The sequence below is a fragment of the Hibiscus syriacus genome, unplaced genomic scaffold, assembly GCF_006381635.1.
Source record: "Hibiscus syriacus cultivar Baekdansim isolate YM2019G1 unplaced genomic scaffold, ASM638163v2 tig00116958_pilon, whole genome shotgun sequence".
Lineage (NCBI taxonomy): Eukaryota > Viridiplantae > Streptophyta > Magnoliopsida > Malvales > Malvaceae > Hibiscus > Hibiscus syriacus.
Window position 1 is genome coordinate 41,928 of NW_024063484.1, and position 14,813 is coordinate 56,740.

At 29.8% G+C, this 14,813-nt stretch overlaps 1 protein-coding gene and 1 pseudogene across 1 annotated transcript; both read left to right on the top strand.

The window, feature by feature from the left end:
- The first annotated feature begins 8,869 nt into the window (after nucleotides 1-8,869).
- LOC120189543 lies at nucleotides 8,870-10,648 on the top strand. Its single transcript, XM_039192802.1, has 5 exons — nucleotides 8,870-9,049; nucleotides 9,746-9,860; nucleotides 9,945-10,034; nucleotides 10,124-10,222; nucleotides 10,344-10,648. The coding sequence occupies exons 1-5, from the start codon at nucleotides 8,982-8,984 to the stop codon at nucleotides 10,443-10,445; spliced, it is 474 nt and encodes a 157-aa protein (XP_039048733.1). The 5' UTR covers nucleotides 8,870-8,981; the 3' UTR covers nucleotides 10,446-10,648.
- Nucleotides 10,649-12,191: 1,543 nt separating this feature from the next.
- On the top strand, nucleotides 12,192-12,660 carry LOC120189581 (annotated as a pseudogene).
- The last annotated feature ends 2,153 nt before the right edge of the window (nucleotides 12,661-14,813 follow it).

Consider the following 14,813-nt stretch of genomic DNA (forward strand, 5'->3'; position numbering starts at 1 on the left):
TGATAGAGTAACCTTTTTCGTTTTGGATTACTTTTGAAAATGTGATGAAATTTTCTAATGCTTCATCTTTAGTACTTAAGAATAGAACCCAAGTATATATAGAATAGTCATCTACCAAGACAAATGCATATTGTTTTCCAACCAAGCTAGTAGTCCTAGTTGGCCCAAAAAGAACTATATGGATCAATTGTAATACTCTACTAGTTGACACATCATTAATAGATTTAAAAGAAACTCTCTTTTGTTTTCCTTTAGCACAAGCATCACAGATTTTATCATTATCAAATTTTAGTTTAGGCAGCCCTCGAACCAATTCTCCTTGAACTAACCGTTGCAAAACACTCATGCTAGCATGTCCTAGTCTTCTATGCCATAACCAACTATCATGCTCATCCTTAGCAACTATGCACAAATTAGTCATATTAATAGAATCTAAATGCACCATGTATATGTTTCCTATTCTATGACCAACAAGCATAACCCGATTAGATGCAATGTCAATGACTTTACAACCATTAATTTCAAACATGACATTGAATCCCTTATCGTATAATTGACTAATACTCAATAGATTATGCTTTAATCCATTCACATATAACACTTTTTTAATTTGTATGGAAGAGGTATTACCTATAGTACCAATACCTTCAATGTGACATTTTGAATTATCACCAAAAGTCAATTCTCCTCCATTTTTGGCGTTAAGCTTTATGAACCGGCTTTTGTCTCCGGTCATGTGTCTCGAGCATCCACTATCAAGGTACCATGAATTTGGATTTGTTTCCCATGCCTTGTAGCAATGCTCCTTTTCCTACAAACATAGATTAATTTCTAATTTTTGGTACCCAAATTCTTTTGGGTCCATATTCATTAGTTTCTAAAATCCTTGTCCCATTTGGTATCCATTTATGAAGAACATCCTTATCTTTAGTAGTAATGAATTCTTTAGGAACCCATATACTCCTAATAATTTTACCATTCAAGGTTCGTTGAGGACTTCTATGATTGTAGCTTCTAAAACTTTTCTTAACAAAGTTGGATTTTGAATTCTCACCATTTTCAAAACTTTTTATTCCAACCTCATTAAAAGAAGTTTTAAGATCATCAATCTTCTTTTGATGATAATCATGAACTTTTGAAAGTAAGTTATGCAAATCAGTATTTTTCTTTTCAAAATCATTAATTTTGATTTGCAATTCTTTGATCTTACTTTCAAGCTCATTGTTGGTCTTGGATATAAGACTATTTTCGTTTTTCAATTTTGAAATATCATTTTTGTATTTTGAAAATAGAGTCTTATAATCTGAAGCCAACCCATTATAATCCTCTAATAACTCATCATAAGATAATTCATCCAAATCGAATGAGTTAGAGGTTACCTTATAATCTTCCCCGATAGCCATCAAGCACAAGTTTGCAACTTCTTGTTCCTCTTCATCAGAACCTTCTTTATCGCTCCATGTAGCTACATGAGCCTTGTGCTTCTTTTTGGATTGACCCTTTTTCTTCAATTGTGGGCAATCATATTTGACATGCCCCAGCTTTTTGTATTCATAGCAAATGATCGGGTCTTTCTCATTCGATTCAGTTTTGAAGCCTTCATGACGTTTGAATTTTCTTCCTCGGTTGGGCATCATCAACTTTCTCACTCTCATCTTTTTGTGGATTTGAGAGTAACTCCAATGTTTTTCTTCTTCTCATTCTCCTTTGGTGTCTCGTCAATCTTATCGAGGTCCACTTCATCTTCAAGCATCATTTCATGAGTGAGAAGGGAACCGATTAATTCTTCAAGAGTTAAGGACGTTAGGTCCTTAGACTCGATGATTGCCGTCTTCTTTGATTGCCACGATTTTAAAAGGAAGTAGACTAACTTCCTCACAAGCTTTTCATTTGAAATGATCTCTCCATATGATTTGAGACCATTGACAATCGTTGAAAATCTATCCTTCATAGCTTTGATATCTTTATTTGGTTTCATCATGAAATTTTCATAGCTATGCGTTAGAATACTAATTTTAGATTTCTTTACCTCATTTGTACCTTCATGAGTGACTTGAAGTTTGTCCCATATTTCTTTGGCGGTTGTACAAGATGAAATTCTTCCGTATTTATCTGGTCCAAGAGCACAAAATATGATATGGATGGCTTTGGAGTTGAGCTGGAACATTCTTGTCTCTCCTTCACTCCACAATCTTGGATGAGTGATAGGCTTGATGTATCCTTCTTATACGGCATTCCATGCTCCCATGTCACTTGCTTGAATGAAGTACATCATCCTATTTTTCCAATAGGCATAGTTAGCCCCATTGAAGAAAGGAGGCTTGTTGACGGGCATCGAATCGAGACCAGAGTCGAAGTTTGATGTAGAGGCCATTGATGACTTTGATTATCGATGTAACTCTTCCCGAATCGACTCAAGAGGCAATTAAACCTTCAAATGAGTTAGGCTCTGATGTCAATTGTTGAGTTAATCGATCGATGAAATCGGCCAAGAGGGGTTGAATTGGCAATTAAAATTTTGGTGGAAGCTTTTGCAGAAAATTGAAAGTAATTGCACAACGATTTACAGTGGTTCGATTTTCTCAACAAAGTCTACATCCACTACCTTAGCTATTCACACTAAGTATTTTCCAACAAATTCACTAATTTATTCTTTCTTTTGAGGCCAAAGAGATAACCTTACAACTCCCTCAAGAATTATACCCCAATTCTTGATAACACACTTTCTCAAAAAGAAGATTACAAATTTCGCAAACTTACAAGAAAACCTCACAAGGTAAGATGTTTGCACAATTCTAGAACAAAGAAAGAACACTCAATAATAAATATAATTGAGCACAATAAGTGTTCTTGAAAGCAAAATGAATATTGAATGAAAAATAGGCTTGAAATGCTCAAACTTGAGGTTTGATGCTTTCTCTTTGATTCTCTCTTGATTCTAGTTGCTTGATGTTTCTTGTTGTTGATCAATGGCTTCTAAGCTTGTTTAAATACACCTTGAATCACTTCTGAACATTGGGGATCATTAATGAAGTTATTAGAGTCGTTTAAGTGTGAAAACAATTAATATTTCTGCTTGGAACGTAGGGGGAATCGGTTCCCTAAGTGTAAAATTCAAATATTCGACCGTTGAACAGTGGGGGGAATCGATACCCCCTGAGGGGAATCGGTTCCCTCCGAGCATACTGGAATTTCTCGGAGCAAAACCATTCATGGGGGAATCGGTTTCCTCTGGACAAACTGTAATTTTTTGCTTTGAAACGGTTCGAAATACTTTGTAAAATTGTTTTGAAATTATTTTAAGATTAAAACTTAATTTTACACTTTAGTAAGGATTTAAAATGAGCTTTGAAATACTTCGAGTAATATTTTGATATTTGATTTAATATATCGAATATGCTTAGAAAAATCATTTTCAAAATTAAAATTCTTTTAATTTAATTTGTTATATCGAAACATCAAAATGTTTTCAACAATGTTGTAACCTAAAATGTTAAATGCGGTTCAATACTTATTTTATGACAAGTATCAATACTTGTAACTAAGTATTGATACTTAGTTACAACCTAAAGTGTTATCCACTCCAACTTAAAATTTTATATCTTAGGTAACATTTTCGATTGTAACGTAAAATGTTAAATGTAGTTCAATAGTTATTTCATGACAAGTATCAATACTTGTTACTAAATATCGATACTTAGTTACAACCTAAAATATTATACAGTCTAATCTTAAAATGTTATATATTTGGTAATATTTTCGATTGTAACTTAAAATGTTAAATGTGGTTTGATACTTATTTTACGAAATGTATCAATACTTGAAACTGAGTTCGATACTTAGTTATAATCTAAAATATTACTCCCTCCGTCCTACTTAAATTGTCCTTTATTGACTTTTTTGTCAATTTTTTTTCTAAATTGACTCGTTATTATTTTAAATTCATTATTAATATACCACCATGGGTTGTTCAAGTATTAATACTTACAGACAAGTATCAATACTTATTTCACAACAAATATCAATACTTGTAATTAAGTATTGATACTTATATATTATGATTTTCTTGATTATATTAAATTTTTTTACTTTATAATGGTTCAAAATTAAAATATTATAAATAATGTCACATTTTCAGTCGTGCTTAATACAAATTGTTATGTTTTTTCTTACATTTTTGATTGTATCTATTTTCATATTTTTTTAGTATTAAATTAAGTTATTTTTCTTAAATTATTAATAAACTAAAAGGGAAAGAGTTATTGAAGATATTGAGGTGAGATAAATCCGAATAAAATGAATCAAGACCGATTCTTCACGACACATTTACTATTTTAATTCTTTTTACTTTTGGGTTTGGAGTTATAGATTAATTACGCCTTTCTCACTTTAAGGGGGTGTTTAGATCATGGAATTGAGGATTCCTGGTGGGAATTTTTTTTCCAGATTGTAATACCCACGTTTGGATGGGAAAGATTCCCGATAGGGGAATAATAAAATATTCCTCAAATTAAAATTTTTACTCCTTTTATCGGGAATGCTAATTACATGCTTTGCTTATGTATTTTTTGTTTTCCTTCAACTTAGACTAAAATACCTTTGAAACAAAAGATTTATTTCAAAAATACCATTATTTTTATTTCAAAAGCTATAGTATGTTGTTTTCACAAATTTATTTAAAAATTTTATTTTCACAAATTATCACAACTTTTTAAATATTAATTAAGATTGAAAGAATATATGGTATATTTACTCTTTTAATCTACCCATTTATCTTTTAAATTTTGTAAAAAATATATAAATTTTATGAATTGAAATTTAATAAAAATATATAAATTGAAAATAATACAATAATATATTTTATATGAATTTTTATATAAAGATTTTCATTTGAATATTTGGAATTCAACTTGTCAAAAAAATATCATAAGGACAATTTAGTAAAATATGCATTCCAATAATTTTTTATTCCTTTAACCAAACACTGTAATCATACATTATTGTCAAACAAACCAAACACAATAATGTAACATTCTCAATAATGTGTAAAGTAATGTAACATTCCGGTAATCTTATTCTCGGAAATAATGTTAAATTTCATGAACCAAACGCCCCCTAAGTATAAATGTAGATATGAGTATCATATTCAACTCATCAAGTAATTTAAGTAGTTAAAAAGAATATTATTTTCTCTTGAAGTTTTTAATTCAAGCAGTTATATCAACAAGATATGTGTTGTTAATAATTAAAAAAATTAAAATTAAAATTAAAATGATCATTCAAATAAACATTAAGAACTAATTTTTACATTATAAGCTTTTTTCCGCAAGGGTTCATTTTTTTCATTAAATTTTAAAAATAACATTAATACATTTACATTATTGTTTTAGAATGCTTTGGTTATTGGGTGTTAAATATAGTTAACTTAACAACGTGACATGTTAGTAAATTTTTTTATTTAAATTATAAGTTTTAGACAAAATATTAATTTAAAGATAAAATATCAATTTAATATTTAAAATTTAAATAAAATATCATTTAACCTATGAATTCGATTAGAGTCCCCGTCATCCTCCATCGATGGTTACTGCCACTGGCCGTTGTCAACAATCATTAGACCTAGAATTTTCAATTCATTTTCTTTTATCTTTTAAAAACAAATTTAATATCTATTTTATTGAAATATTTTGATTTAACATAGAGGATACCGTCCAAGTATTAGTATTTTCAGATGTATCATAGCAGACAACATCAATAACCTCGCATACCTCAGCTGTATTTAATCACAGAGGTTGTTGTTCACTAATGCGCACAAAAATATTTGATTAGAAAAAAATATACATAGAATTAGGACATGTGGTTTTTATCCAATTTCAGATTGATTGGAAATATTTGTAAAGATCATATTTTAGCATTTCTTGCACACCCTCAACAGTTCATATTCACACAAGATTTGGATTAAAACAACTTGATTCCGTTTAAGTAAGAGTTTAGGTTTAAGTCTTTGTGTACGTAAAAGATTCTTGTTAGGAGACTCATCTATCAAAATTAAATGTGTGACGTAAGTCGGTCAAAATTAATCAAGACAAAATTTTAAAACCAAGAAGACAAAAACAACAACAACCACAATAATAAAAAAACTCGTACTTATTAAAATAAAAAATATTTAAATATTAATAATCAAAACGAAAAACCTTAAAACACGTGTAATATTGAAAGAGATGCGATGTGCATTAATTATGTGTGATGTTCGATTTATTTGAGTTGTTATCTGAACGTGCCAGGGCAGTCGCCTTAAAAAGTAATAAGCCAACTTCTAAATTATTGAATAAAAAAGTGAGGCATGGCGTCATGATAAGAAACGTGTGAAGCAACTCCTCATTTTCAAATTCATTTCTTCACATTATTTTTTATAGGCTAAACTTTATATGTAGTCATTAATTTGTTGTTTCTTTTTATTTTGGTCATCAAATTAAAGTTTTTAGTAAAAATGTTATTGATATTATATTTTTTATTTTCATTATTAATCGTTAAATATTTAGCAGCAACACTGACATAATTTTTTTTATCTTTTGAATTTTCACATCATTGTGTATCTCTTAATTAGGACATGTGTCATTATCTAATTAGTTCAAATAAAAGTAATACAAAAATAATATCTGAGTTCTAATTCGGAAAAAATGACGTGAACAGTAAATTTATTTCAACTTTCTGTTAAATATTTAACATCGATGATTAAAATAGAAAAAATAATTTTAGTGATGTTTTGATTAATAAATTAATTTGATGACCAAAATAAGAAACAAAAAATAGATTTGTGACTACTGATGTAATTTACCCTTTCTTTGATTATTATTTGTTGAAGAGAGGGTTTCTTTGACAAATCTCTACTGCTTTTATCAAACTTCTTTTTCCCTTCGTTTTTCTTCTTTTAAAATCCCATTAAATTTGCATGTGCTGTGGCAGCTCAAATTACGTTCTCATTGTTCACCGGAAAAAATGGACCAATCATAAAGGGTGTATTGATTGAGTCGAATTGAATAAAAACTTTTTGAGTTATCTGAGTTGATGAATCTTATTTTATAATTTAAATTTTATTATAATTCTTTTAGTCAAGTTTATCATATTCGAGTCGAGTTGAGTTGTTCGAGTCTCTATTTAAATTTAATTGTAGCTGTTTTTAATGTTATGATATTAATTGATTTCAACTTAAACGATTTTCTACAATCATATACAATTTACATATATATTTCTTCATATCTGCTCAAATTATCCTAGTCTTATTTTATAAATCAACTCAAATTTAAAATTTGTTAGTCGAGACTATAAAATTACAAATCTAAATCAATTTGAATCAAATATTTTAATATCAATCTAATAAAAAATTTAAATTTTCAATTCGAATCAATTTTACATGCACCTAACCAATCATCCCTAGTTTCCAGATACGTATCAAATGACAACTTCAAGATGAAAACATTAATTATTCTTTCCTGTAAAAAAACGTATTAATTAGTACAAATCAAACAAATTTAGTGATTAAAAAAGTTATTGTTATTATTAGAGGTCTTAAGTTCAAGCACATCATTTGTAAAGATATTTAAACATTCATTGTTAAATGATTAAAAATCTTTCAAATAAATGTTACCTTGTAATTAACTTAAACTAATAAAAAAACCACATTAATTATTCACAACTATACCAAATTAAACATTTTTAATTCAGTCAAACCATACCTTTTGTCCTCTTATATATTCAAATAAAAAATTTAATCAAATACTTTAATTCAAAATAATTTAATTGTTTTATTCTTATAATATCAATAGTTAGGTTATATAATAATAAAAAGATAAAATATGTTATTTAGTCACCTAACTATCACTTTAATTCCGTTTTAGTCACTCAACTTTTTTTTAAATCATATCTAATGTTACATTTTGATTAAGTTTTGACCACTCATCATTCAAAGATTAATGATGACGATGATGCTTTATCATAAAATAATATCACATCATCATTAAACAAAATAAAAAAATTTACGTCAGCAGTTATGTTTATTTTCAAATGGAGGGTGACCCCAAATAAAACAAAAAAGTGACATTAGGTATGATTTTGAAAAAATAATTGAATGACCAAAACGAGATCAAAGTGATAGTTGGATTATTAAATGCATAGTTTACTTTAATAAATAAAAATTAACACAACCCTTTCTATTAAAAAAAGATAAACTACACATTTAATACCTAAAATATTACTTTTAGTTTCAAAATTATCCCTAACATTTAGTTCAAGTTTTAATTTAATATCAAAATTATGCTTAACGTTTAGTTTATGTTAAAAATTATGTCAGTATTTTAATTAAAATAGATATCAGTGTATAATGGTTGAACTGTCTAATTAATGACACTACAACAATAAAATATTAAATTATGTAAAATTAAAATATAATAATAAGATCTTATAAATCATAATAAAAACACCAAAATATTTTACCAAAAAGAAAACACCAAAACAATAATTTGACCTTTCAACTTTAACGATCCAATTCACATTCAAATTTCCACAAGATGGACCGGCGGCAAAATGAAGTATTTTAAAAAGTTAAAAAACACTCATGGCAACGACCGTAAATTACACCAAACTACAAGGATATTTCCGTGGCCAATCTAAAATAATTAGATCAAACCAGAAAAAGGAACTCAACTCGCTTTCTACTAGCGTCCACGTCAAATCACTCGCCTTCCGAGTTAAAAATAAACGGATCTGATTGGTGAAATAGACGTGTCCCATTTCTAATTCCGCGAGTATAAAGTCAGTGTGCCTACTCGCACTCCAACGTTCTGTTTACTCACTGATCTCTCTTTCTTTATAATAATCGTCGGCTATAGCTTTTATAGATTCGTTTCTCTCTGATTTTTTTGTCTCGATTTATTTTTCTTTGATTGGTAGTTCTTTTCCTCTTGGATTTTCAATTCAAGAAAATGGCGTTAATTTCTTTCGTCGGAAGGGTTCTTTTCGCCTTAGTGTTCATCCTTTCTGCTTGGCAAGAGTAAGCCTCACTTCTGCTACTTTATTCTTTCTTCTGTTTAATGGAAACTGCTTGGTTCTTGAGAAAAAGAAGAAGAAGAAGAGGAATAATTTAGATCTGAATGCAGTTTAGGAGTTAGTTTATTTAAACATTAATTTACAATGATTTAATGTTCTCTCTCGTTTAAGAAAATTGATGATTAACTGTCGACAACAGATCTTGTTGCTTTAGCAAAGTTGCTAGCTTTGTGTGAAGATTTAGTTCATTGAGAGTACAAAATTTAAATTGTATTGCTGATCGGGCGTGTTAGAGATACTATATGTCATGTGTATGTCTGTTTGTGCGCGTGTGTTTGTAACGAAATCAATTTGCTTAACGAAATCCATGAAAATTGTTCACAGTTCTCTTGTAGGACTTTAAAGTTGAATTGTTGGTCTGTAGAATGATATTCCATAATTCTACTTACCTAAGTTGGTGTATTGCAAAGGCTATGGTGTAAATTTTTAGCATGATCATTGTGTTGGAGGAAATATTTTGTCAGCACATACATTTCTTCCCATAAACTTTACATTAGCTGAAACATATGTATTAAAGACCTGCAGATTTGGGTTTTGTCTTTTGCAATCACAACGGAGCCTTTTTCTACGCTTAATTCTGAACTACCACAAGTTCTGTCTTGCTTTTCTTTACTCTCATGTTATACGTTCATGTGTATAGGTTCAATGAATTTAGTGTTGATGGAGGGCAATCAGCTAGGGCACTCAAACCGAAATTCAATGTCTTCTCAAAAAGTTTGACATCTCATACGGGGTTGGAAGTGCCGGCATTTGATGTAAGAATTCCCTTATTTTGCCACAGAGAGAGATAAGCGTATCTGGTTTTTCTTATGTCATAACTCTTGGGTTGTTATTTACAGATTAAGTATCTAGTTGCTGCTGCTGTAGCCTTCAAGGGTGTTGGGGGTCTCCTTTTTATCTTTGGAAGCACTATTGGAGCTTATCTTCTGGTTTGTTTTCTGGCCTTGTGCGTTATTGTGCATTAGTAGTTCAATTATGAACCAGGTCAACTGATAAAAGCTTTATTCTTTTCTTGTAGGCTCTGCAGCAGGTCATTGTTACTCCTATATTGTATGACTTCTACAACTATGACACAGAAAAGAAAGAATTCAGCCAACTCTTTTCAAAGTTCTCACAGGTTAGTTGGTGACGGTATTCATTTTTCATAAAGGAGTAAGGGTTGATTGCTGTCTCCACTTCTCCCTTCCAATTCTAGTGATGAAAATTTTGATGTTTCTAACTAAATACCCTTCACTTAGAACTTGGCTCTGCTTGGGGCATTACTCTTCTTCATTGGGATGAAGAACTCATTGCCCAGGAGACAACTCAAGAAAAAGGCTCCGAAAACCAAAACAGTTTGAAGGAGGAACATCTGGTAGGCCAAGGGTGTATTCGATTTCACTGTCTACGTTGGTCAATCCTGATCTATTTTTCGTATGCTTTGTTATTCAAAATTAGGGAAAGAAAGAGGGCATGTTACTTTGATACTGTCAACTTCTAAGTTAAGTTCACGTTGATTCATTGAGTTTGGGAAAGAATTTTAATATTTTGGTTTCTATTCTAATGCTTTATTTTGCCCATTTTACATGGGATTTTTAATTATGAAATCATGGTGCATGTTATTTTATCCCCAGAAGAGTTTTTTACTGCCGGTATATAAATTATAGATCATTTACGCAGTTGTAGGTTTTAGCTAAATTGATTCATATATGATACAATTTTTTTAATTAAATCCACTAGTCTTATTAAAAAGTGAAAATATCCAAAATTACAATGTTATTTTACAACTATTATTGCAAATTAAATACATAATTTGGATATTTTTTTTATAATATTGAAACTAGCTGTTTTAGACCATATAAAAACCATACATAGAAAAAAATTAAAAATCTACCTAAAAGACTCAAACAAAAAATAAATATGGATAAATTTGACTTCATCAGTAAATAAATCACAAAAATGGGTTAAGTTATTAAAAGATCATCGCAAATTAGAGTTAAATATTGTGAGAAATTATTTATAAATGTAAAATATGTATCTAAATTTAATTTTAGGGACCGTAGCAAGGAAAATCAACAATATTATAAATAAGTGACATCTTAATCAGTTGTGGCATCGTCAAATCCAATCTTGAGAAAACATAAAATAAAAGGAACGACCAAATGTCTGAGGAAGAAGATGAAAAACGTATCACAAAAGTAGAATTAATCTTATTAAAAAAATATAAAAAGAAACAAAGAAAAAAGAAATCGACTGTCGACCATCAATATTAAAATAGATATTGTCGCCGACTAAATACAATTAGAGAAAAAACTATTTTGATTTATAGAAAACAATACAAACTTTAAAGGAAAAAAACAGAGAGAAGAGACTAAGGTAATATATTTGATATATTTAAACCTTTTGCACTTGTATATTTTTGGCACGTTACAAGCTATAACTTTTTTTTCCCCTTTTAGGTTACGTGTGTTTGGTTGGCCGTTTGAACCAAACAATTTGAAGTGGTAATATTATGACGAGAGTGATGCCAAGTATAAAGAGTTTTGGGTTAACTTAGGAATACTTGCTTTTCAGATTAAAGCAGCTTTAAGTTAAGGGTACACACAAATGTTCCTTATGTTATAGGTGCTGTTTCCTTAAATTGTTTGATTAATAAAATTTATAAAATAGTCTTTAAATTATTAAAAATTATAAAATAATCACTTGACTATTTATTATATTACAAACTTATTATTTTTCTTTTAAAAAGATTAAGGGTAAACTTAACTCCAAATGAGATTTAACTACTTGAAGTCGTTGAAAACCATGACACGTGTAATGAGATGACATAAATTTATGTTATTCAACTCATCCCTAACATATACTATAAACTAAAAAAAAAACATATGAAAAAGTGAAACTTTTGAAAAGGAAAAGATTGTAAAAACTCCATAGCCATCAGCTTGACCATCCAGATACATTGCACAGAAAACTAAGTTATTGTTCAGCAACTGCCAACAGCCATGTGTTTAATTTTAAGACCCAAAATGTGTACTTTCTTCTCTTTTCATCCTTATAAAATGCTATTTCCAGTTTTCCACTCACCCCACCCATGCAAAAGGTTTTCAGTACATGTTAACGGGTTTTAGTTTTGGCCATGGAGGATAGTTGTAAAGGCAAGGAGCGCGGAGGAGGAGAGACAACTCGATATCGAGGAGTACGACGGCGGCCTTGGGGCAAGTTAGCGGCGGAGATTCGAGACTCGAACAGGCACGGTGCTCGTGTTTGGTTGGGCACTTTTAACACGGCTGAGGATGCTGCTCGAGCTTATGATAGAGCGGCCTATGCCATGAGGGGTCACTTAGCAATTCTTAACTTCCCGGAGGAGTATCCCATGGGTTCTACTTATGCTTATTATGCTTCGTCCGACGTCGCTTCTTCTTCTTCTTCGTTATCGTCAAAACAAGTTCTCGAAATAGAGTATTTTGATGATAAATTGCTTGAACAACTTCTCGAAAACGAAGAGACAAACATCAAGAAAATGTGAAAGACATCAATTACCTGGGAATGTATTATCACTATCCATATTATAAATAATACTATGTAATTTACAAATGTGGTTCTGTTATTTCAACAAGCGCCACTATTTAGAACCACTTTGCAGCTATTTTATTGAAGAAACGCTGATAATATACGCAGAATCATTGTTTCACTATAACTATTAGTTTTGTCTTTTCAACATTTGATTTAATATTATAAATTAAATGTAGGACATGGCATTATTCGCAATGGATACAAAGTAGAGCGAGAATCCATACCATGCATGAAAGTAGGGATTGTACTTTTCCCTTGTGCTGTCTCTTTGGGGTACGTGGATTATAGGCCTTGTCTAATAGGTAAAACTTTGTGATGGAATCATTTGGTGATTCCTTACACATGGGGCTAAGCTTGGTCGTAATTACACCACGTGTAAGCATCACCATTTGTGTCAAATCTTAGTAGATTTGCTTTTTTATGCAAGCCAAAGGTGAAAGCTTAATCTTTTGGGGGCATTTTATGGGTAAAGTGAGCATTTCACTGTGGCTAAGACTCTAATTAGAGAATAAAGATCCTTCAGCTAGGATTATAGGGTATAAATATGCCCGAATCAAGCACTTTCAACAGTTTCTTTTGTAATCTGTCAACAATAAGATTCTAAAAGCACAATAAACATTTTCAGAGATCAGCTGCTCTTGCTGGAAATAGTAAGACAAATAGACAATGCAATCTGAAAAGTATATTATTTGGAGATAAAATGAATAGTTCCTTACATGTGTATACCTCCATTTACTTTTACCACGAATCTTTTATCTATACTATCAAGAATACGTGTTATATATAAGCTAAGTTCTGATATGAATATGCATACATACATATTTTCATAGATTTAAATAATTAAGTTTCATTGAAGTCATATAGTGGTCTTAGTAGTTAAAGAAAGTTTTGTTTTTCTTAAAAATCTTGGGTTCAAGCAGTTACATCTACGAATGAATATGTAGAATGCAAACATAACATATGAATGGTTTAAAAGTTAATATTCTAACAATTGTAAAATTAAGAAAAAATTACACCATTAGTCACATAACTTTAAAAAGTTTTAATTTTGCCACTAAAAATTTTAAACTTTTATTATTGGATTGTTAAATAATTAATGTCATGATGATGCGCTCGTCATCTTCCATACTTTATGTACACAAAAACCCATCAACTCTCCATATCGCTGCCATAAGTCAATTGTTGTTCATTGTCGGTTGTCATTTGTGACAAAATAAGTATCAAAACGTTCACATTTATCTCATTTTTCTTTTCCTCAAATTGTTTTCCTTTCATTAAAAAAATCATGAAAAATGATCTAAAGATTCGAACTTTAATGCTCTAATCTCCTATGTCAGTTGTCTGATGAGATTGTTTTAAGGTATGTTGTTTGCATTCTTAGAAAAGTACCTCTCATTCTTCGGATTTAAGAAAGTCCTAAACCCCAAAAATAGTTATTTTGCATTAATTTTGTGAGTTTTGAATAAGTTCTAGAAAAATTTAAATCGATAAAGTGACCGAGAATGATGAGACAAATATATTGATTTTTAAGATGACCACAAAAGACGTCAGAGAATATTTCTGATGGTGATTAGAAATAAGAAAAACCTTAAGTGTTGATCAAAAATATATTGAGATTAAAAAGAAAAAAAAAGTCATGTCAACACTAAAATATCACACCATTTAACTGTTAATGATGTATTAATTCAGTAACTAAAAAATAATTTAAAATTTTGATGACAATTATTTTTATAATTTAGTGATCAAAACGTAACAGACCTTAAGATTTAATAATTAATGCTATAATTTAACCTAAAATTATATACCATAGACATCGCTTCCATAACTAATATAAATCCTTTATCTTTTTGCTATAAAATTAAATTGCAATGTTATTTAGGAAACATGATTAATTTCAGCAAAAGCAAGAATAAAACTGTAGTCAAGAAGGGATTTTAAATTGAACCCGTCGAGTGGCTTCAATGACAAAAGAAGATGTTGTTTTCTTTAAATGTTCTAAGTTCGAGCAGTTGCATCTTTAGTATGTACGTCGTCAATGACTAAATAAGATTATTAATATATACTACATTGTAATCACCGCATACAATTTAAAAATAAATAAATAAAATTTTAAACATATACTATCCGTTAATAACCACGTACTATTAAAAATAAGA

Bases quoted from the DNA above. Each gene is read 5' to 3' on its own strand.
- LOC120189543 (XM_039192802.1), top strand. From the start codon at position 8,982: ATGGCGTTAATTTCTTTCGTCGGAAGGGTTCTTTTCGCCTTAGTGTTC. The intron at 9,861-9,944 runs GTAAGAATTCCC...TGTTATTTACAG, and splicing joins TGGAAGTGCCGGCATTTGAT to ATTAAGTATCTAGTTGCTGC. The intron at 10,223-10,343 runs GTTAGTTGGTGA...CCCTTCACTTAG, and splicing joins TCTTTTCAAAGTTCTCACAG to AACTTGGCTCTGCTTGGGGC.